The sequence below is a fragment of the Urocampus carinirostris genome, chromosome 17 (assembly GCF_059441175.1).
Source record: "Urocampus carinirostris isolate Australia breed hairy pipefish chromosome 17, RoL_Ucar_1.0, whole genome shotgun sequence".
NCBI lineage: Eukaryota > Metazoa > Chordata > Actinopteri > Syngnathiformes > Syngnathidae > Urocampus > Urocampus carinirostris.
This window is the reverse complement of record NC_142365.1, coordinates 12,080,069-12,104,633: the sequence shown is the minus strand read 5'-3', so window position 1 is coordinate 12,104,633 and position 24,565 is coordinate 12,080,069. Positions and strand designations below refer to the sequence as shown.

The window sequence follows — 24,565 nt, the reverse complement described above, 5'->3', positions numbered from 1 at the left end:
ACACCAAATACAAACTAATGCCAGCTGCCGTTATTTACGAGGGGGAAAAAAACTTCAATGGCAATGTGAAGCCACCAGAGCAGGCGTGTTGGCGTCATTTTTAAGCATTTTTTTTTACATTCAATATGTTGTCAATTAAGCAATTTAAAGCACTTTACCCAAAATCAAAGCTCTTATCCTGAATTTCAAGCACCCGCTCAAACTCTGATATTGAAACGTTTTCGCTCAAAGGTCTTTTCCGTCCGAGTTCCACTCAAGCGCATTACACAATCTCCCGATGTTACCTTTTTTTTGCAAGCATGAGGAAGTGCAACCTGCAGCTGAACGACTTTCCACTTCCTCCCCCCTGCTACCGGGCCGGCCTGCCAACTGGCAGCACGGGCCTCTGGATATAAATACAGCAGAAGTGATACTGTAGAGGCGATGACAGGACTTGGCGGCCGGCCAAAAGCGTGCGAGAGCGTGTGTGTAAGAGCATGTGTGCGAGAGAGTGGGGGGAGTGGGGTTGTCTACAATCAGCTGAGGCAGAAGTAGGCCAAACGGTGACTCTGCGGTTCAGAGGGTTCAAATGTCCTGAGTCTAGTTTTTTTTTTCTCCTGGAATATTCTTACACCAATAAAAGAAGACATATATAGAAATATAGGAGTAAAAAAGCTTGATTTTTTTTTTGCCAGTATTAAAAAAAAATAGTTTTTATCATGGCTTAACATCTGAATCATTTGATGTGATTAGTTTTTGTCCATGTGCAACTATTAAATAATTCCATTGTCCATCTCATCTCATCTCATTAGCTGCACCGCTTATCCTCAGTAGGGTCGTGGGGGTGCTGGAGCCCATCCCAGCAATCATCGGGCAGTGGGCAGGGGACACCCTGAACTGGTTGCCAGCCAATTGCAGGGCACACAGGGACAGACAACTCGCTCGCTCATTCACACAATTTGGACCGGCCAATCCACCTGAAATGCATGTCTTTGGAATGTGGGAGGAAACCGGAGTGCCTGGAGGAAACCCACGCAAGCACGGGGAGAACATACAAACTCCGCACAGGTAGGCTGGTAGCTGGATTTGAACCCACACAGGAGGTTCCCAAGACCTTAGAACTGTGCCGCACATGCGCTAACCACTGCGCCGCCGTGCTGTCTTCCTTTAATTGCATTTCCTCCGATGTGTATTTTATTATTTAATCATTTACCCAATCACATTTCAGCCATTACTTGTTGCCAACTCAGAAATCTGCAGAGAGGCCTTCACAGGCAGATTTGCAGGCCGAGACATAACATAAGTGACGGTCAAACTGTTGGTTTCGCTAGGGGTTGGGGTAATGCACCAAAGTATAAAATCAAATGGTTGTTTAGTTGGTTGGATCCCTTAACCACTAGGGTTGTGAAGGCACCATGTATTTTTCACTTTACAGCATAACTGGAATAAACTTGAACGTTTTTATATTAAGCCACTTTAATGTGAAAAAACTCAATAACAAAATGTTGCTTAAAATATTAAAATACTACAAAAAATAAATGATAAAATACAAGAATAAACTTAAAATAATTCAAACTAGTATTACCTGCCATAATATTTAAAATAACTACTAAAATGATGCTTGCCGCTAAACAAAGTGATACCATCAACTGTCGCGCATAGCAGAAGCATTGGCTAAATCCAGACCAAGGGCTGCCGGTTTCTGCATTTCACTATTTGATAGTAATTTTGACGATAACTATGAATTGATCCTATGTAAAATGTTGTAGAAAAAGTAAGGAGAAAACCAATTCAAACAAATTGACCAACAAATGTCAAATCGTCAAGAAACATCAAATTGCAACGAAAGCGTACATATTGAATCATTTAATTATATGTTTATGTTTATATTAAACATGCGTTTCTCCAAAATGTGTAACTGTTCATTCATTTGTCCATGAATGCTTCAATACAGAGTTATTTAAGGAGTATTTGTTTTCAGAATCGGTGAATATTAAACGTACAATGTGAAAATTGAAGAGGAACTACAGAGCAGAAGTAAATGGGAGGAGACCAAGAGGAAGGCCGCGATTGACGTGGATGGATGGTGTTATGAGTGCACTGCAGGAAAGAGGTCTAAATATAATGGAAGCTAGAGCTCTTGTTGGTGATAGAAATGAGTAGAGAGGTGTTGTAAAAGGATAGTGGGATGTTTGGACGCGTTCTAAGGGATGGGCAGGGCACCCGTATAATGCGGCAGGGGTAAACCAGTGAAAGCTGTCGGGCCCTGCTGTTGAACAGAAGAGTGTGTTGTGTCACCCTGACCCGGGTGACATGGCCGCTTTCTTGTGTCTCGTTTCATCTGGAGGGACGAAAGCAGGACCAACTTGGATGCCGACGTGCCTAACTTGTTTGGGTGTTTAGGTTGGCCATAGTTGTGTGTGTGTGTTTTTTTTTCCTTTTTCCCTTTTTTAAAATTTTCTTTGTTTTTGTGTATGTGTACGTGTACGTGTACGTCTTGCTGTTCGTCACCCCTCTCGAGGGATATGACCGGGGTGGATAGATAGATGGAATGTAAAAATAAATCCCCATTTGGGTTAGACTATGTGTTCTGCACTACACAATGGTATACTTGTCATAGGTTTGCGTCCGTGTCAGCAAATGGCGGAGGTTCATTACAAGAAAACGTCAATGTCGGCAAAACAGAACACGAGTGAGACGTGTGACAAGTTAGTCATGTCGTTACAAAGACACAGTTTCATTGTGTGTGAAATACAATCCGAGGGCATTTTCTTTCGGGAAACGTTACTATAACGACCTCGGTTTTGGGATACTTTCTTGAAAATTAGAATGGATGTCGGCTTAAATAGTGTGAATCACTGTACAATTCATGGATCCCTTAAAAGCTTGTTTAATAGGGCCACCACTTCTTGTAGTGTGTCTAAGGCTCGTACTGGTGACCCCATCCCTCTTCAGGCCAGTCTATGGAGGAGGGATATTGATCCCAAACATGAAACGGATAATACTGGTTTCCATTGATACCAGTAGCACGAGAAGCACCTTTGTTGTATGGTCGCTGATATATTTCGGTGTAAAGCGTCATCCCACTCTATAAGTCAGACCTCGGCATTTACAGGCAGCGGCGTGTATCAAATGACTATCACTTGTGGCTAGATACTGCGTCAAAATATTGAGATAGAAAAACTGTACATTGTTACGTGTTAGGATAACATACAAATAGAAATGAAGGCAATAAGCAGCAATGAAGTAAGACTGTAGAAACACTGTACTAGAATTGGTTATACGGCTTTAACTTAAAATGTAAAACATACGGTACGTGGGCCGGATTCCGGCCCATTGGATGATTTAACGAAGCCCGCCATGAATTTCTGAGTATGTCAAAGAGGCAAAGATTTTTACAGTAAATGCAAACCAAATGCTTTCTCCGGCCACAAAAAGGCAGTGTTGAGTTTGTATAGTTGGTTTAGGTGTAAAATTGCATTCACTTTAATGTTAAAATAAACCAGTTAGCACATTCAATACCAAACATGAAACTCTCGCCTCCAACCCTGGGCCGAGAGAGCAAATTTGTGTCATATGTAGTGTCTCATTTTATTTTTTCCTAATGCCTAAAATGAACAGCACTCGTGCCATTTGCTATCCATGATCCCCAAGTGGTCTTTGTGAGAAGAGGGACGAGCAGAGATATTTTTTTCCCTGTTTGGGCCATTGAAGGGTGCCATTGTGGACCACCTAAAATGAACTGCACTGTTGTAGCCGTGATCCATTTTCACCAGTAGACTATTGCATAAAACTGGGGCAGGGAAAGCAAATTTGTGTTACGCGTAGCAGCTATTCTTTTACTTTACTTTTTGCCAAAATCTACTCGCACCCGTGCAGCTGATATCCATTATCCCCGGTTCGCCATTGCTCAGAACAGGACAACTTTCTTAGTTTGGGCCGCGGAAGCATGCCACAGTGGCTTGCCTAAGTTTAACTAGTGTTTTAGCCAAAATCCATTATTCCCAGTGGACTATTGCTGCGAGTGGGGACACGAAGTAAATGTGTGTGATGCATAGTGGCTCTATTTTTATGTTCTGTATGCTTAAAATGAACAACACCCGTGTGGCCACTTTCCATTCCCCCCAGGTAACTATTGCTGAGAATAGGAGCCAGCAGAGCCCTTTTCTTCGGTTTGGGCTGCGGAAGCGTGCCATTGTGGGCAGCCTTAGATAAACTGCACTGTTTTGGCTGCAAGAAATTATCCCTAGTGGACTACTGCTGAGTGCGGGGGCCAAGGGAGCAAATTTGGGTCTCTGCTCTTTTTCTGCCTAAAACGAACCCCCGTGCAAATGCGAGACATTATCCCCTGTCAAATATTGCTGCGAGCGGGGCCAGTTAAAAATCTGGGGAGTACTTTGCAGACTATTAACCACAATAAACGAGGGGCTTACAGTAGCAGTAGTAAATCTCGAATAAAAAAAAAAAACTCAATTGCAGGGGCGCTAACTTAATATAAAACGGTTGCAATTCAAGACTAATCTGCACTTTGTTATTTTGTGCAGCCAGTACAGTATCTTATGAAATGCCTCAATACATTTGGAGGTTATTTAAGATTTTTTTGGGCAGGATGCCTGACAAACACACTCAAGCCAAAAAAAAGAGAAAAAGCGAGGGACACAGATAAGGTTGCTGGAGCAGGAGGCTAAATTTAAATGGTAATTGGCCGACTTCCACAAGCTCGCGGGCATTTTAATGAGTCATAATAACTTCATTTAAAACCAGCTGAGCAGAAAATAGATTGGCCGGGAGCCCGCGGCTAGTATGGATTGCTCTTGTCACACACGCACAGAAAATAACCCAAAACACCCCAAAAAGACGTCCACAGTAACCACGCTCATAAGAAATTCAAATCAACCAATCGTCTTTTTTAAAGTTATATTTAGTCGCTGGAATTTTAAAAAGATGTATTTTCTATAAACATTCCATTGTTTGAAATAAAAAAGATATGCAAGACTTTTCTTTTTCCAAAAGCCTCAAAAAGGCATTAGGTTTTTTTTGAGTCACGGTACCATGTTGTTGATGTCATTATTGTGCCGAGCCCCGAGAATATTGTCGGACATTAAAACCGCTCTGTGGCACTGAAAATTACGGGGACCACAAAAATACAGTGTTATATCGTCAACTCGCAAGGTCGTTACATAGCGCACGAGATTTTGCACTGAGTGAAGAGAAAGGCATTGTGGGAAGTAATTTGGCTGTCCTGAAATCTAATAACATATTGCCGGTCATATTTAACAACCTTACCACTTAGAATGGTTAGTCTAAGCTTAGTAAAAATAATTAAAAAATACCAATATTTAATCACTTTGTCGTCTCATCTGTACTGTGACTAAAATAGTGTGATAATGAGATAAGGCCTCTTGCCTTTACCTGTATCTCTGATGGCCTGATGGTTTAGATTTGGAGCTTTGGTCAGTGATAAATATCAACTGATCAATAAGTGCTCATATATGATATTATGCATTTCCATTTTTTTTCCCATACAAGAGGTGCACCAGATTATAAGGCACATGTTCAAATTTCTAGTTTTTTACATATGCTTAGTAGTCTTGAAAATACCGCATATATATTTATAAAATTATTACATAAAATTTATGTTATTTATGAATTAAAAACAACTTTTAAAAATCTACATAGAAACTAATGCCAGGTTCCGTTAATCACGAGGGAATAAGAAATGCAGTGAAAAGTGAAGGCAACCGGGAACAGTGTCGGTGTCATTTATAAGCAAACATGGCAAACATTTCGAGCATTTACAACCATTTCACTCCTAATTCAACCCTTGCAAACACAACATTAAAATGCAAGGTTTTGAAAGGATTTCAAGCACCCGTACAAACCCTGAATGCAAGAAATGCATCTGCATTAGTGTGAAAGCATCGGTATCATTACATTTTACAGAAAAGCAAATGAATCGTCATTGATTTTGACCGCACACACATGGACGGCAACAACAAAGCAGCTGGGCCAGAATCGGGAGGGGGATTGTAGGGTTATAATGAAGCCAATCCAAAATTTAATGGACCGTGTTCTTGTTTTGAGCAGAAGGCACACAGTGTACAGTACAGCGAGGACACATGAAAAAAAAGCTCAACCCGACCTAAAAAAAAAAAAAAATAAATGAAAAGGAAGGGAGAGTGGAAGGGACACGCAGACGTTTGGGCAATCAATCTCTATCTCAACACTTTTGTCGCTTGGAAAAATGAGACCTGGCATCAGAGTGGAATACAAAAACGGGATTGCCACTTTCCAAAAGGATGCTTGGCAGTCTTATGTTGCCGTACACAAACAAAGGTTTGAAATATATTAGTCAATTAAAAATGAGTGCCGTACTGACGACCCTGTGAAAAATAAATACAAATTCTTTAATTTGTCATTATGTTTTCAGAAAGTTCAATGTAGTATAGTGCGATTATTTAACCTAAAACGAACTGGACCCTTAATTGTAAACAACTTCTTCTTCTTCTTCCCAGCAGTTTGAATGGCGCCTCCCGCTTGTTCGCATTAGTACTACATAAACAAAACGAAGTTTTGTTGGAGGAAAGCGCTCACTTGCCGTATTTAAAAATAGGAGGGTAAATCAATAGAAAAAGGAAAAAAAATACATAAAAGAATAATAATAAAAATAAAAATAAAATAAACAAAATTTAAGAATGAATAAATAAATGAATAAAAAAAGAAACAAATACCAATAATAAATACAATTGAAACTTGATAATACATAAGTACAAATAATAAAAAGATGTATAAAATATAAAAATTAATATTAAATACATGTAAAGGAAAATAAAAAATCAGAAAGAAAATATGAATCCATAATTAAAATTACACAAAACTAAAAATGAAACTTAAGAATAAATGAATAAGTTAACTTTCAATTTAATTAATTAAATCTAGAAAATACATGAAAATTAATAAAAAATTAATAAATAATAATTTATCCAATAAATAACTAAAAATAAAATGTATAAAATCAAAGTTTAGAATAACTCAATGAACAGTATCAAATATTAAATACATTTAAAAAAAACTAGTATCACTAAAAACGCAGGCACTTGTAAACTCGTCACCAAGCCAGATTTGTTCAAATTAATTTGGAAAAAAATACAAGTTTATGTAGCGTGGTATGAACGTGATTGGGTAAAATACATAAATACGTCTGGATAAATCTTGAGAAGAAAAAACAAGAAAGAAACATAATTAATTTAATAATTCTTCTACTACCACCACATCCAATAACAATAAAAACAGTATTTTAGTTACAAGTGCCTGAGTGCAGATGGGTTATCAACCGTAAGATCCCCTAAAAAGCACAATTCTAACCACCCTGCGGCCGCACTTTCATTTTTCTTCAGAACTCTTTCTTTTTTCCGCAACTTTGCTTTTACTAGACGGACTTTTTTCCCCCGACTGCCTCACTCACACTCACATTTAGGAATTTGTGGCCTGGAAGGCAGTCAAGTTTCATTAATTTCTGGCTTTGGGTACAGTACAGTGTGTTCCTGGACTCACATCTGCGAGCGCTCGTAAATTTGGAGATTCTGGCAGAACATCCAGACCTGCCGGCGCAAACGTCATCGCTGTGCAAAATATTGAGACGGACGGCCGTGCAAAGACAGGAAGAGACGTGTCTATGTCTTTCTTTACAATTCTAAACATAGGGCATAATTGTAATCTCATTCAACATTCATTATACTGTGTATATATATATATATATATATATATATATATTTATATATGCTATAAGTACATATACATGTCCAAGCAACCACACAGGACTTTCAGAAAAAGGGAAAATATCCGGTGTGAACCATGTATTTCACACAACCACGAGGTTCGGGTTCGCGCCCCGGCCGAGTCATTCCTAAGACTTAAAAAGTGGTCGGCGGCGCCCTCTGTTGGCTGCGGCTGCATCGGCTCGCTACAACGGGTCAGGTGCAATCGACATTTCGTTCTGTGTACATTGTTACACAGAATGACAATACAAGGAAATTATTATTATTATTATATATGATCAATTTTTAATCCCGCGTATGGATTTGTCAAGACATGATTTTTAGTTCATGAGTAAATCATGAATACATTTGTTTTGGAGACAAATCTCTCCCCATATAGATATTAGGTAAAAATGAGGTCACATTTTCAGTTGCAGGAGGTTCTTGACAATTTACCACTGGGAAACGCTACCTTAATTCTTTTGCATGGATCATAATAAATGTCCAGAATTGATACCTAATCCTTCCACGACTATGTATTTCAAAGTGCATTGTTTAGGTGTAGTATGCGCCTGTCCTCTTGGACAATACTGTACAAACTACTACCAGCTGCAGTTAATCAAGAGCAAAGAGGAAATCTAATGGCAAAGCGAAGCCATTAATGAGTAGTGTCGGCGACATTTTGAGACAGACTTGTTGAGAAACATTGCAACAATTTCAAGCATTTACAAGCATATCACCCAAAATTGAAGTACTTTTCAATTCCTTTATAGAGAATACACTAAATTCCACAAAAAAAAAAAAAAAAAAAAAAAAAAAATTAAAACACTCCCAAAATGAATGCAAAAGAAATATGAAAAATTAGTTCAATTTCAATAGCATTCACATGATTTAGAAAGTATCAAAAATCCCTGATAAAGTAAAAAAAATACATTGCAAAAAAATACAAAATATAAGTAAATGAAAGTATGATAAAAATATTTATATTAATTAACAACATTTTATTATTTAGAAATAATCCAAACCTCCCCAAAACATTTTGCAGTTTTTAACGAAATCAAATGAAAACATGGTTACTGTTGTCTGGAAAATTCTGCAACTAAAAGACAGCGAAAAATCGAACTTAGTTTGTCAGCATCTGAGAAAGTCAGAAACACTTTGCCAAATATTACAAATGCGGCAAAAAGTTTTTTTTAAAAAAACATTTACTCTGCCATTATTCTTTATTTTAAGGCCTTAGCTTTATTTTGTAGCCATTTTCTAACAAAGTGACAGTTAGATGCAAAAATCACCCACAAAGAACGGTTATGCAACGGTAATATTGTGATATAATCAGAGGGTGACATCATCTCGTCAAAGCTTTTGCCAAATTTGCAAATGGTAACTCAACGAGAGCGAACAGAACAAGCTCGGAGAAAAAAATAAAGAAAAAAAAACAAGCTGGCAACCCGTAGACTGTACATACTGTCCGCCCTCCCTGAGTGGTGGCACACAGCCCAGACTGGAAAGCGACCAAACGTCTGTAAACGAGACCAGACACGGAAAACAGACGGAGAAGACGAGACAGGTATGGCTTCAACGATAGATACTTTATTCATCCCCGTAGTCGACAAAAAAATGATTAAAAAAAAGAGTCAACAATGAAATTCATTGTCAACTATTGTTGCCAGGCACGAGGGGCATCTCTCCATGAAAATAATCTCTGCTGAGAGTCGCAAATGCGCAATAGCGTTTCCGGTAACTTACACATACAGAAATGGCGGCATCAACATCAGGTACCCGTACCAAACCTTCTAAAGTTTGGGAGCATTTTGACCAAGATACATTGAATAAAAGCACCACTTGCAAGGTTTTCAAAGCAGACCTTGCATATCATGGCAGTGGATTGGCCAAACAGTTGAAGGAAACAGAGTCTGACTCGCCTCTGTAAAATTCAAGTAACGTTCAAGCTAATACAGTTTTGATGGTATTAATGTATATCCTACGAGTGTATATTTCGCTATCAAAGAGAGAATGGATATATTTGAAATCAAATGCATGCAGTCTGAAGAACAAAAGTCAGTTGTTAGAACGTTAAAAAGAACAAAAATCAGTTCAAACCGTTTTGATTTCCAACTATTGAGAATCGTTCAGCTCTTTTGTCACAGACTTTGCAGTGGACCATTGAGTGTACTTCACAAAATGTTATAAGTACTGTTCTACTGCTGTTAATAAAACTGTTCTTGGTTTACAAGGATACAAATTGTTTACTTGGTTTGAATTTATTATTTATTTGCCTGTCCCTGACAAATTGTTTACTTGGTTTGAATTTATTATTTATTTGCCTGTCCCTGAAAAAATGGGCAGAGGTCGATTTATGTATATTAATATCTCCTGACCGAACACTGCTCCCAATTAGTTTTAGATATTTATACATTTTTTGTACAAATCTGTTCAATAAAGTTCAATAAAATATGTATTTTTCATAGTACACATTTTTTTGTGTTTATTACCATTTTCCAGATAATTAAATAAACTTCATTCTAAATTTAAGGAAAAATCATTCATCATTAAATTTATTTGACTAATCGTTTTATCCGTCTGTGAATAGTCGATCAAAAAATTGTTAGTTGCAGTCCTAGAGACAGGTAGAAAAAGTTGGAAGATGGACAGTTGGGAATGATGGGATGACAGCTGACTGGAAATGATGCACTAAAATAAAACAAAAAAACATGGAAAAAAAATCCTCCTCCCCAAAACAACACAAGTAAAACCTTTATTCTGCACTGACTTGCTGTAAAAACCACAATATAATATAATTGAATGCTACAAGCTCCTGATTTAAAAAAAAAAATCCTGTTTTGGTTGTTTCAAAGTCATAATAATAAGTAATAATTAACAACTAGCTGTTGTGTTAACTGAGAATGGAGCTTGTGTGCAATAAGACATAATGACTAAAGTTCTAAATGGAGACACCCAAAGTGAGATGAAATAGCAAAATTAGAGTTGGTCAAAACTTGTGTAAGTGGGTATCTATAGTAGCAGAAGCTACCATAAAGGCTAGTAAAAGATTGAAAGAGCTAACGTCGGGATTTTGAATCGCAGAAATCAACAGTGGAAGGGTAGAGACTAAAGGAGGAAGACAAAGCAGCTAACAACAACAGCTAACACATATCAACATGGCGGTGCCCCTGTTCGGCTGCGGCTACATCGGCTCGCTATAGTTTTTTACACTTCGGCCATAAGACCCAGTCTTCGACTCAGTTTTGACGGCGCACAAAGTCGGCTCGAACTGCAGATTGATATACGATCACATTTTTTTTTCCTGTATATGCGATCATCCGGACATCAAGCGCTCGGTGCTACGACCACTCGGGAGTGTTTATTAGCCACGGACTGCTATGTCAACAAGACCCAGTGGCCTACAAAGCAGTGAAGCAGTGTGGCAGTGTGGCGTGACCGGACGAGGAAGCGAGGTTGTCGGGCCGGGCTAACCGCTAGGCTAAAGGCTAAACCCTTCAAAACCCCTCTCCCATCCATTTTACTCTCCAACGTTCACTCTCTGGACAATAAACTGGACCATTTAACAACTGGAAGTGGCATCGAACCGCGAGATGACGAACTGCTGCGCTAAAATTCTGACGAAGACATGGTTAATCTTATCTATCCCGGCTGACGTTCAAGGAAACTGTGCGGGTCAGATGTATCGACATTTCGTTCTGTAGACACGTGTACACGATTGACAATAAAGTAAATCTGAATCTGAGCCATAGCATGTGTGGCTAGAAAAGGAAACAGTGGGGAGAAAATGGGGAAAATCCCCAAACTATAGAACTTAGTGACATTCTGAGCAAGCTTAAGGTTACAGGGGGAAGCTAACAATAACAGTAGCAGCTAGTGGGGAGCCATAGCCCAAAGCCAATTGGATGACAGTAGTGGCTAGAGAAGGAAACAACAGGGTAAAGGTTGAAAATACCGGAATCAAAGAGCTTAGCAGTTTCCGCATACAGCGAACTTGGCGAGTGACAGAAGCAAGAACCGTTAACAATAACGGCAAAACATACCATGCAGTCAAGTGGCTAACATGAGTTGCTAGAGAAGGAAACTGTTATAAAAAATGGAAGAGGACTGAATCACCCAACTCAGCGACATTCTAAAGGACAGAGCAAGCTTTATTTACACGGAGCAACAGCAACTGCTAATGGCGAGCCACAGCCTGCAGCCCTGTGGCAAACATCAGAGGCTAGAAAAGGAAACATTGTCAAAAAAGTTAAAGATGGCTGAATCAAGTGACTCAACGGCCATCACATATAGGTCTCAGCTGTGTACAGGAAATGTCCATTTAGTGCTAAAAAGCACAACCAGGACCAGCTAGCTTGGCCAAAACCAGAATAACTCTTTGCAGTGCCATTGGTGGATATAGACATCAATGGCAGTGAATGTGCTAAAAACTGTAGGATGAAAAGCTAACCACCACTTTTCTCAAACAAGACAGGCAAGACACAAAGAGACTATGACTGTGTGGGGAAAAAAAAAAACGGAAGGGAGGGAGCAGACAGCGGCGCTCGGCGAAACATCAACGACGCGCGCGGCATACCAAAGAGCGTTTCGCTCCCTCACTTCATCTCTCTGATATTCTATCGGCTGTGAAGCCGGCTTGAAGGATGATGATGGCGCCGGCGTTCGTTCGTTCGGGACTTGGCGGAGTGTCATCATTACACGGAGAGTAAAAATGGAGACGGGCCTTGAAAGTCAGAAAACGATGGAGGAGGAAAAAAAAAAACAAGTACAAGACAACGTATCAAAGAAACTTCGGCGTCTCTTCCCTAACTGTCGCCCGTCTCGACACAAGTGCTCCTCTCGTCGTTTTTCATCAGCGAGAAAAAAAATTGCTTGGGAGGAAAACAAGCACGACGCTCCTTCCGTAGAAAAACTTTGCGCAGTTTTTCTTGCGTTTTATGGCGCCGGGAAGAAACGATCACCTGTTGACTTCAAATACTTAAAAACGGGTTTGGAACAAATTTAGAAAATTATGATTCTAACATTTGAATATTGTTTGGATCACTGGTTTTTTGAAACAAAAAACACTTCTTAAATGGAAGGATTGTGCAGTTTAAAGCAGTGATAGTAGAACACCCTTCCATCAATCCATTATCTGCACCGCTTATCCTCAGTAGGGTCGCGGGGGTGCTGGAGCCCATCCCAACGCACTCGCTCATTCACATCCAGGGACAATTTAGACCGGCCAATTCACCTGACATGCATGTTTTTGGAATGTGGGAGCAAACCGGAGTGTCCGGAGGAAACCCACGCAAGCACGGGGAGAACATGCAAACTCCACACAGGAGGTTCGATCTCAGGACCTCAGAACCGTACCGCACACGCGCTAACCACTACCCCGCCGTGCTGCCCATAGAACACATTCATCTTTTTTTCAAGACCAAAATGTCTTCAAATATTGTATACAGACGCTCCCGTACTTAAGACCATTCGACTTACCAAAAATTGTAGATAAACATTTTTTGGGGATGTCGAAAAATATCTGGACGTTGCTGTAAGTTAGATTTTGTATTGTGTGCACCTTTTTTCGAGTATAGGACATTACTGTATTGCTTCTTTCCACCTCTACCAGCGTGTGGCGCTGTGAGCATCCACCCCGAGGAAGAAATCCGCTTCTTCCTACTTTATGTGTAAACATTCTATAGTGTATCTCCAGCGCGCCAAGAACTTTGACATTTTTATTGTTCAATTTCTTGTGATCCATTCAATATCGTTGGTGTCAAGTGTCAAGAAGAGGCGAGCAGTTTCTTTTTTAACAAATGTGGAATAAGAAAGATTGATGCGGTTGAGAAAATGGTTGGTTAGCATTTTTTCAGCCACTTTTTATCACGGAGGAGGACCTCTTGAAGCGCATCTTCCAAAAGTAAGTTAAACTCAACTTTATTTATCTTTATAGAGCATATTATATTATGAAATTATATTTTTTAGTACAAAACAATAGAAACCTTAAACATACAAAATATAGCATTGGAGCAAATTCAACTGACGAACGATTGTCCGGAATGTATCTCGTTCGTAAGTAGGGCACCGTCTGTATTATTCGGTTTCATAAAATCCCCCTTTCCCCCTCAAAACATTTTCTCCTTGGATCTACACTACTCATGTAGGTCAGCCTTTTTGACTTCAAAATGATGAATTCCTCAAAAGGGTGAGAGATCTTCATGACCGATTAATATATTTTATTTTTACCGTCTCCTTAACCCACTAGCTCCACTCTAACAGCACAAATCAGGTAACACCAAGGTTAAATAAAAAGTAATTTTTCCTTTACATGTATTTTTATTTGTAATGTTACTTCGTTGTACGCATGCATAATACACATAAGTAGTACTTAGTATATACTATTTTCTTAGTCTGTGCAGCCCTTTGAGACTTGTTGTGATTAAGGGTTATACAAACAAACATGACTTGTTTTTGTTGATGTTTCCGGAATATTTAGAATAGGTTTCTATCCACAGCTATGCAGCAATTTCCCTTTGCGATCTCCAATTCAGAACAGAATCATGTCATATCCCTGGGGTCAAGCGTAAAACCACTTCAATTCAACTTTTATTTCCTGGTTTCACAGAAATCTGAAAGTGATGTTGTCTCTAAGGTTGGGGTAGATTACAGAGCCAAAGGCTCCTTAGACAACCGAGTGAAAGTTGCACACATCCAAGAAGTTGTGTAAGTGAGACAAAGCAGGCCAGTTTCCCTTTAACGACAGGCGCTAGCTTAAATTGGCTCACCTGAATGGGACAGGAGATGCATGCGTAGACGGAGGCTGTCAAGGAAGCTCTTCCCACACAGTTCGCAGCCGTAGGTCTTCATTCCGCTGTGCATCTTCCTGAAGATGGAGAAAAAAAACACATCAGGGCCTCTGGTACCAATATCCATTACCGTAAATAGAATGTTCCCAGGCCATTTCGCAGTTCAGCTGTTGCGTCCTCTGACTTTTTCTATTAATGGCTTCCACAGATAAATACGTACTTTGTGGCATTACGGTGTCACTTTAAGAGCGTCGCTACACTTAGACCAATGAATGAACTGCTCTCAGTTATGTGGGCAATGAATCGTTTTGAAGACTAGTAACAAAGGAATAACCCCGAGTACGTGCAATCCCATCAAGGGGTACGAGCACCGCCATTTCACAGATAGACGTCCTTTTCGCTTTTAACGTTTGAAATTAAATTAAGTATGAACTACAAAGTACCCTGCATTTTTGCTCCAAAAGGGAGCTCCACAACCTGTGCCACATCTCTTTACAAGGGGTGCTCAAACAAGGCCTACCAAAAGCATATACTTACACTACATATGGATGGATACAACTGAAGCATCTGCTATATAGAAATTTAATACACCTTAATCATATTGTATACAGTTGATGGTTGGATATAACTGTTGCGTCCACTATATATGGATTGATACATCTACGGAATTACAATATAACATAGTGTTACCTAATGAAAATGTTTTCTAATTTTTGTTTGCTGAATGAGAGGTAGGAAGACAGCCACAGTTATTTATATTTATATTAACTTTTCGATATTGGAATTTTAAAAATTCTAAATTCCATAATTTAAGTGTTGACACATGTTAATGGCCTTAACTACCCACAAACTTGGGATGTGATAATGGCCGTACTGATATACTGTGAGGCCGTTACGGCAGACGATATTTTCAAAATGCAGTTTTTTTTTTTTTAACGTTTCCTACAAATTCAGATATTGGTAAAGCCATAACACCTGTGGACTTACACTACATATTACTGGAAACAACTGTTGCATCCACTATGTATGGCTGTATACATCTGTGGGCTTACACCATCTACGGATGTATACATCCGTGGGCTTACAATACATATGGATAGAAACAACTGTCAAAATCACTATAAGTGGACTATTGCATTTTTGCCCTCGGTGTAGAAGACAAAAAAAGAAATCAACCTTTTTTAGTGGGTAAGCCGGCATTTACATGTACCATTTGTCTCAAACAGTGCTTTGCAGCATCAATATATCCCGGATGAGGAAAACTGCTACAAAAATGTGCTAGAATGATTACAAAAGAGCTATGGAACAAAAAACTTTGAACTGTGAGAATTTTTTAACGGCATGACCTTCAAAGTTGATCATTGCATCATGTAGCTGTCTTGATAGCTCCCAATCTAGCTTCGACTGATCCATTTCACATAGTGATGATGAAGCTAGCAGTATACATACAGTATTCTTCAAAATATTAAAGCTTGATTTGTTTTTGTTATACAGTGAACCCCCGTTTATTGCCAAGGGTTACATTTTAAAAAGGAACCCACAACTTTTATTTCCGTTTCTACAACTATTATAGAAGTAATCCATTATACACGGAAACCAAGGAACCAAGCCTTTTTACAGGCTTAATTATTTAATAAGTAAAAGTACAGTATAAATGTTTCTTCATCTTTAAACATTAATGATAAGCGAAGAGACTTTTAGCCGATCATAAGGCAGAACGCAATACAAACCAATAATGTAACGATAAATTAACAGAGAGCTAGAGCGATAGAGATCTATGGAGCTAGAGCTAGTGCGATAGACAGTGATTTAGATGGCGAGCGAGCTAGATAGGAATCTGAGCTAGATAGAGAGCAATATAGAGCTAGATAGAACCTATCTAGCTAACTAAATAGCTAGAGAAATGCAGTGATCTAGAGAGCGAGTTAGGGAGCTAGGGGGAGATAGGGCTGATAGTTAAGAGCTATCGAGCTAGATAAAGAGCTAGGAAGCTAGACAGATAAAGAACTATCAAGCTAATGAGCTAGATAGATACATAATGTAATACTTTATTACCTCCCTATGAAGAGCAAAGGAACATTTAGCCCCCATAAAGGATGTTTTTTGATTATTGCTAAAGCGAGCGCAAGAGGAACCCGTTGACGTTAAGCGACAACGATTCAAGCTCACAAGGTCAGACGCGACAAGAGGGGTCAATATTTGATTGCTGGGGAAGGCCTTGAAGGTTAGCTAACTAAATAACGTGTGACAACACACAAAGTCCGGCCTTCGCCGATGGGGTTCGCTTACGAAATTCTCAAAGAGCTAGGGGCTTGGAACAAAGCTCGTAAAAGTCCTGAGAGATATCTGAAAGTACTCTAAGGCAATTAAGGTGACACGGATTGCCACACAGTCGCCGCCGTCGCCTTGAGCCCAGAAAGATCTTCAAACGCTCGTGAAAGAAAACGCTCTCCACTTTGATTATTGCCGCGGTTGACACACTGGAAGCTTAATCATTTTGGGAAAATAAAACAAAGTGATCACTTGTGAATGGTCTGGAAAGCTTAGAAAGTTTTGTTATGTCCCAGTTTTAGATCTCTTTTCAACTGAAATTGAAAGCAATCTTTGAAGACCATAGTCTTCACTGGCACTGAAAATACCGTATTTTCCTGACAAAAAAGATTAAAAGTACTCTTAAATATTTTTGTATTTAGGTGCGTTGTAAAGTCCAGAAAATTCAGTAAATATCTTACTTCATGTAAATATAGTATCTTAGTGAAATAGAGAAGTGAATGGAAAAAACCTTAATCACTTCTGCAAAAGACAAAGGTTTATGCTGAGGTGATGTAGTGTGATTTTATTTTACAATTGATATGATTTTATTTCTAAGATAAAACATTTAAACGTCATTATTTTCCAGACCACTGGATTTTAAGGCAAACTAACATTTCTGACAGATTTGAGGTTTTTAGGTGCTCCTTAGGACTGGAAAATATGGTACAATCAACCTTTGACGTCTATAGTTGTCAATAACACTGAAAGAAATCATGGTGTCATGAGAGTGAATGGTGACAAGAAAACAAGAGAAAGGAATTGATGATGATGATAATGATGATTCAGCACACGCTTTATCGTTTCGGAAAAATAAAACAGATGACCTGTGAACAGTCTGGAAAGTTTAGAAGGTTCTGTCCTGTTTCAATCGCTTTTTACTAAAAATGAAAGCAATATTGGAAGTCCATTAAAGTCAATGACACTGAAATTAACATAATTTCAGAACTATAAGGCGTCCTGTCGATTTTCTGGCGATTTCTGTCTTTTATGTGCGCCGTAAAGTCTGAAATTTTGTAAATACCTCCCAATGATTTCAGGGAACTACAAGTGTATGGAAAATAAGAGTAGAATTCATCACTTCTGCAAAGAACACATTTTCATGCTGTTCTAGGGTGCATTTGCAAATGTTATGATTCTATTTTTATAATGCAAATTTGAAACTACCGTATTTCCGGATTTATCGGCATACCGGATTATGAAGCGAACGGTTGCCCTTCTGACGGATTAGGGTGTTTTAAGTGCGCTTTATAATCCTGAAAATAAAGTACAATCAACCTTTGACGTCGACAGTTTTCAAAGGCAATTAAATAAATCATGGTCAGGAGAGTGAATAGTGACAAGAAAACAGGAGAAGGAAGGAACTGAGGACGATGCTGATGATGGTGATTTAGCAGTTAACGCAGTAAAGTAAAATAAAATAAATTCTAATTACAGTCTTTCAAATAAACTCTAGATTAACACCAGCTAATCAACTTCAAAGTGCGTACATTCATGAATTCAAATTGCTGAACCGTATTATGTTAGCTCTGTAGCTTTAGAATTTACACAGTAGCCAATGTCTAGAAAAATTCGAGCAGAGGGACAATCCTACGGTCTTGTTGACAGGAATACTTGCACTCACTCTTTTCAGTGCCGTTACCGGACTTAGACATAATTTGCAATTGATAAAAATAGACCTTTGAAGTTTAGAGTGGTCAATGTCACTGAATGCAATAATGGTCAGGAGAGTGAATACTAACAATAAAACAGGAGGATGGAACTGATGATGATGATGATGATGCAGATGCAACAGTCAAGCTACTCAAGACAAAACGTTGGGAAAAAAAAATCTCTCGTTATCCTCCAAGCAAATTCTCGAGAAAAAAACTTTCTCGATAGCGACAACTCAATGTCCTGGCCTTGACGAGATTCAAAGAATCAGGAAGACTTGAATTGTTGTATCCGGGCAGTTTCCGGTCATACAATCAATAACAATCAAGGGAGGCTAGGTAACGTTGACCTTATCCAGTTGGGCTGTGCACACAATTCCGTCTCATATTGGAAGTAATTTCCTGCAACACAAGTTTTCACAAGTTTTTTTCCACGGTTATAACTTCAAAATAAGTGCAGAGACGCTAGCAGTAATCAAGGCGCCTGAACTTCGAACCTCGCGGGCAAGCAATCAACAGATGAACAAGGAACAACGTAGTTACAGTTCCATAGGACTGAGAACCGAATGAATAGAGAATCCATCGTCTGTATTTGGGCGCAAACTGGGGAAGAGTGGCTGGAGCATGCCCACCTGTGGCTAATCAGTCCCTACACCTGTCGTTCAATATTGCAACTCTTTATAATAACTTGATTTACTCTATTGACTTTATTTTACAACCGCCGCGTCCGTTTTTGTGTTTTTTTAATTTCGTTTTGAGTTGTTTGTTACTTTAGACCTGGGCATGTATAAGTTCTATAATTTCAAAGACCTCAACATCAATTCGAGGTTACCAACAGCCCAGAATCACATAGTTTACGTAACAGTGAAATAATCAGTCATAATGCAGCACAATCATTCTGAATGATTTGGATTTAGGACTTTATTACACATATTCCATTTTACGTACAAAAATGGTACTTCTACCAAACTTTGGCCAAGTGACTAACATGTGTGGCTCGAGAAAAATAAAAAGATTTCTGAATGGTGGAAGTCGTTCTGAAAGACAAAACAACCTTAAATTACACAGAGCAGCTAACAACATAGAGGCTAGTGGTGAGCCATAGCCTGCAGCTAGCTGGCTAACGTGTGGCTGGATAAGGAAACTTTGGACAAAGTCCAAAATGCCAGAATTACAGAACTCAGTGACGTTCTGAGGTACGAAGAAAGCTTTATATACACAGAGCAGCTAACTATAGCAGTTAGCGGTGAGCCAGAGCCTGCAGCCAAGTGGCTAACTAGAGAAGAAAACAGTTGAAAGAAGATGCCTGAATGACGGGACTCTGAAACCATTCCGTGGAGGGCTCAGCTGTGGAAGCTATGTGGCTGTTAGTGCTAAAAGCTACCTTTGATAAGTCATCTTTGGGCTTCTGCTAGTTGAGGATGGTTGCCTTCTAGTTGTGTAACATAATAAAACATTTCTAGACCCGAAATAATGTTTATGAGATAGTACATGTGTTTTTGTTTAGTATTTCAATTCATAATGTAGTATTTTTACACCACTAGGGGTTGCTATATAACACCATCTAGTACTTTAAATACACCATTCGATTCAAAAAATTGGAAACCCTAAACAAGAGTCTCTAAAACGAACCCAACGAACGTCTGAGACTTAATACAAATTAAACCCAAACGACTAATAACCTGCGACAAAATGTCCGTCGGCGTGACACGGATTCACCAACGAGCGACACGTCGGACAAAAGACGGATTTTGTCCCCCTCCCGTTAAGGATCATAGGTGAAGTACACACTTTGGCCGAGATAAGAGAAAAACACACTTAAGCGCCGAAGCGCAACACACACGGCGGCCGAACAAAAGGCCTTTTGTGTCGCGCCTCAATCGCAGTATTGTGTCGGCCAGACGGAGGACTGATAAGGTATGGATGGTCTTATTAAGGACACTCCAATTGGGGACCGTGCCATGCCCGACTCCAAGTCGATGGAGTTCACGCGAGAGTGCATTGTGCCGGGCGGCTCGCGGAATACGACGTTACTGGAGACGTACTTGGTGTTGTATCTGATGGTTAGCTTCGGTCAATAATGATAATCCCAACTTCTGAAACATGCAAAATGTGAGGAAATAGTACATGTTTTTGCACAAAATTTATATATATTTCGGTGGTCCTTCAGTGTATTCCAATACGCCAGGCTAGCTGATCAAAAAACACTCAGTGAGCAGCCAGACTAACCGGGTACCAACAACAAAAAGCAACAATGGTTACAGTTACAAACGTAAAGCCGGCTAGGAATAAACAAACCAACGAACACCGCAAAACCGGTGTTAACGACAGGCTTGCTGATCAAAAACACCCAGTGAGCAGCCAGGCTAACCAATGGCTACAGCGACAAACGCGAAGCTGATCTAGAATAAATATACCAAAGAACATGGTAAAACTGTCGCAAAAGCCAGACTAGCCGATCAATGAACATGTGGTGAACAGCCAGGCTAACCGGGAGCTAACAACGAAAAGCAGCAACGGCGATAAACGTAATGGAGGCCGTAAATAAATTAATCGACACAGCTAAACCGGCGCTAACGCCAGGCAAGTTGGGCAGCCAACCAGGAGCATAACAAAACAGGAAAGCCCTCGGCAGCCTCGACGCTAATGAGTCAAGTCATGTTTATTTGTATAGCCCTTAATCACATAGAGTCTCAAAGGGCTGCACAGACCACAGATTATAGCAAACCACAGACTATTATGACACCATCCTCTGATCTAAAACCTACATGAGGGCAAATAATACACAGATATTGTCAACATAAAATATAGGTTTTTCATTTGCTTTAGAATAGAAGTGTGTTTTAAGTTTAGATTTAAACATTTGCACTGAGGTTGCATATCGAATCTCAGGGGGAAGAGCACCGGTGCCCGAATGGAGAACGCTCTTGAACCTGCGGATCTCTTCTTGGCTCTTGGGATCACTAGTAGACCAGCATTTTCAGAACGAAAGCTTCGGACCGGAATATAGGGGGAAATTAAATCTGAAAGATATGAGGGAGGAAGTCCATGCATGATTTTGTATACTACAAACAGAACCTTAAAAATCACATCTTAAGCTAACAGGGAGCCAATGCAGATTAGCTAAAATCGGGGTAATGTGATCAAACTTTCTTGTCTTATTTTAAAGCCTCACTGCAGCATTTTGTAACAGCAAGTTGAGTGACATCCATTATTTTATCTCAGTAATTTCCAGTTTAGTGTAGCAGATTCCTCCATTGGAAGATATAGTTGAACGTCATCTGCGTAGCAATGGAAAACGATATTATACTTGCAAATAATCTCACCTAATGGAAGCATGTCAATGGTGAAAAGAAGGGGGCCAAGTACTGAACCCTGCGGAACACCACAGGTAACACTCAAGGGTTCAGCATCTCAGGTGGGCTTTATCCTCAATGTTTTTCTAAAAAAGTCTTAGCGTCTTTGTTGTTTAAAGCTGAATTTTAGCACCAAAAAAGTGTTTGCATTACGTTATTAATGTTAAAATAATATCACAAAGGGAATGGAGTGCATGCTTCAGTGACGTTAGCATCCCAGGTTTGCTTGAAAGGATATTGACTTTGTTCCTTAATGTTTTTCTACCAAGTTATAGCGTTCTTGTTAATTAAACCTAAATGTTAGCGAACAAAAAAATTATTCTCATAATGTTATCAAACAATAACAAAACCATATCGTAAAGGGGACAGATTTCATGCTTTAGCAATGCTAGCATCAATGTTCTTAAAATTCAAAGCATTCTTGTGAATTAAACCTGAATATTACCGAACCAAAAAAGGACTCAAATTATGTTATCAAACTATATCCAAATGGTAGCGCAAAGGGAATGGCTTTCAGGCTTTAGCAACGTCAGCATCCTATGAGGTCTTGAAAGGAAATTGACTTTGTACATTAATTTTTTTTTTTAAGTCTTAGCGTTCTTGTTAATTAAACCTGAATATTAGCTAACAAAAAATAGCTTGCATTACATTAAATTCAGGTTTACCTAACAAGAACGCTAAGACTCTTAAGAAGAACATTGAGGAACAAAGTCAATTTCCATTCAAACCCACATAGGATGCTAACATCGCTAAAGCATTAACTCTATTCCCTTCCCTTCCCTGCCGCAATTATCCTTTTTTTTTTCTTTTTGTTCCCGGCCGCCGAATGAATTAACAAACAAGTGGCCCGGTAAGCAGCAGCCTTACTTCAATTTACCGCCTCTTATCAATTGGCTCCCTTTTATCTTTTAGTGTTTTCTTCTTCTCTCCATCTTAAGCCGTGCATCCCTACGTTTTCCCCCTCGCTTTTTATTTACGAACGTCGTTCCAGGTAGTTTTATTGTTGCCTTCAAGGAAGCGTCGAATCCAGGAGAAAAATAAGAGGATGGACGGAAGATGGAGTGACGCTTTCAAGGCAGGGGACTAGAAAATGAAACCCTAGCTAGGTACATAGATTTTAGCGACTAACATTGTTGACTATAAAATCAATGCATAAGTGGAGGTGAAATAAAAAGGGGAAAAATCTTTACAGAACTTTCTGGAAAGGGTTTGATTTGAATATTGTTTTTTCAAAATTCAAAACTGGTTTAACATTTGGTATTAAAAAACTATCATTAGCGGACACTCCCATGTCCAGAAGGTTAACATTTGTAGTTAAGGACCGTGAAACCGTATTAATTGCTAAGGTGATGCTAGAGGCTAAAGCATAGCCACCGAGCTATGCTATTGGTTGATCACCCAGCAGACGCTAACGATCTAATGAGCGTTCACTTTTTTAAAAACATGATCATGTTAAGGTCCTTTGCGATTAAATATGGATGAATAGCCAACCTTTACATATTTATTTTAATACTTTTTCCTTTCCTTAAATCATATCTTAGAAAAAAAATTTTTTAGGTAACTGGTAGCGGCAGTAATATATGACGAGAAAAAGCTAAATATGCTATTGGCTAATGCAGCTAGCAGATGCTAACGGTCTAATGATCATTACATTTTTATAGATTGCAGCTTGTTCATCGTAGAAGGGGGATTATGTCATGTGCGGTCCCTACTCAAGGTTTGTGAATTTTCTTCCTTCTGAGGTTTTAAGTTTTTCCTTGCCCTCCTGTACATCATAGATCAGGGGATGGTGTAATAGTCTGTAGTCTGTTGAGCCCCTTTGAGACTTTAAAGGGACTACAAAGAAACATGACTTGATTCAATTTGACTTAGATCATGTTTTAAGTCCTTTATGATTTACGATTGGTAATTCGTCCTTATTTACAGCTAAAACAGCGCTATGCACAAATTATTTGGAGAGGAAGATCATTTTCAAATTACTTAAAATTCAATATCGGTAAATCCACCAGTATGGCTAAAGCAAAGCTAGGCAGTAAGCTATGCTATTGGCTAATGCGGCTATCGGTTGCGACCTTCTGATTGTTCACTTTTTAAGATCACATTAATTTTAAAGTCCTTCAGGATTAATTATTGGTAAAGCGTTCATATCTATGGCTAAATGGAAGCTAGCTACCAAACAATACTCCAGGCTAATGCGGCTAGTGGATGGAAACGATCTATCACTTTTGGAGCCTCAAGATCATGTGTAAGTCATTCTCGATTAAAAGTCGGTAAATTGTCCATCTCTTTGGTTAAATTGAGGCTAGTCACCAAATGTTAGTATTGATTAATACAGCTAGCGAATGCTAATGTTCGAATGATCTTTAAATGTTTGGAGACCAGAATAATGATTAAGTCCTTCACGATTAAATACCGGAAAATCAACCGGAAATTTATGTTGTTGTCGTTTTGTTTTTTTACATTTTCCCTTTATTAAAATATCTGCTTTTAAGAATATATTGGGTAATAATGTAACCAACCTCGAAAAAAAGTTTTTTTATGTATTTTGTGTCATTATTTGCAATTTACTTTTTAGTGTAATGTAATTTTTATATGGAAACGGTAAGTTTTATTTTGGAAAAGATCAGAAATGGTGGTTGCAATCCCTTTCTAGTGTTGTTTAGCCCGAGCGAGTATCACCACCAGAATCGTCACATCTCTGTGAGAGAATTAAATTAAGTAAT

The 24,565-nt window shown here is 39.0% G+C and overlaps 1 protein-coding gene across 1 annotated transcript in view; it reads right to left on the bottom strand.

Moving 5' to 3' along the window:
• zbtb16a (zinc finger and BTB domain containing 16a) overlaps positions 1–24,565 on the bottom strand; it is a 182,137-nt gene that overhangs the window by 90,000 nt on the left and 67,572 nt on the right. Inside the window, exon 3 of the mRNA XM_088320957.1 lies at positions 14,504–14,601. Coding sequence (XP_088177083.1) covers positions 14,504–14,601 — 98 coding nt within the window. The remainder of the gene's footprint in view (positions 1–14,503; positions 14,602–24,565) is intronic.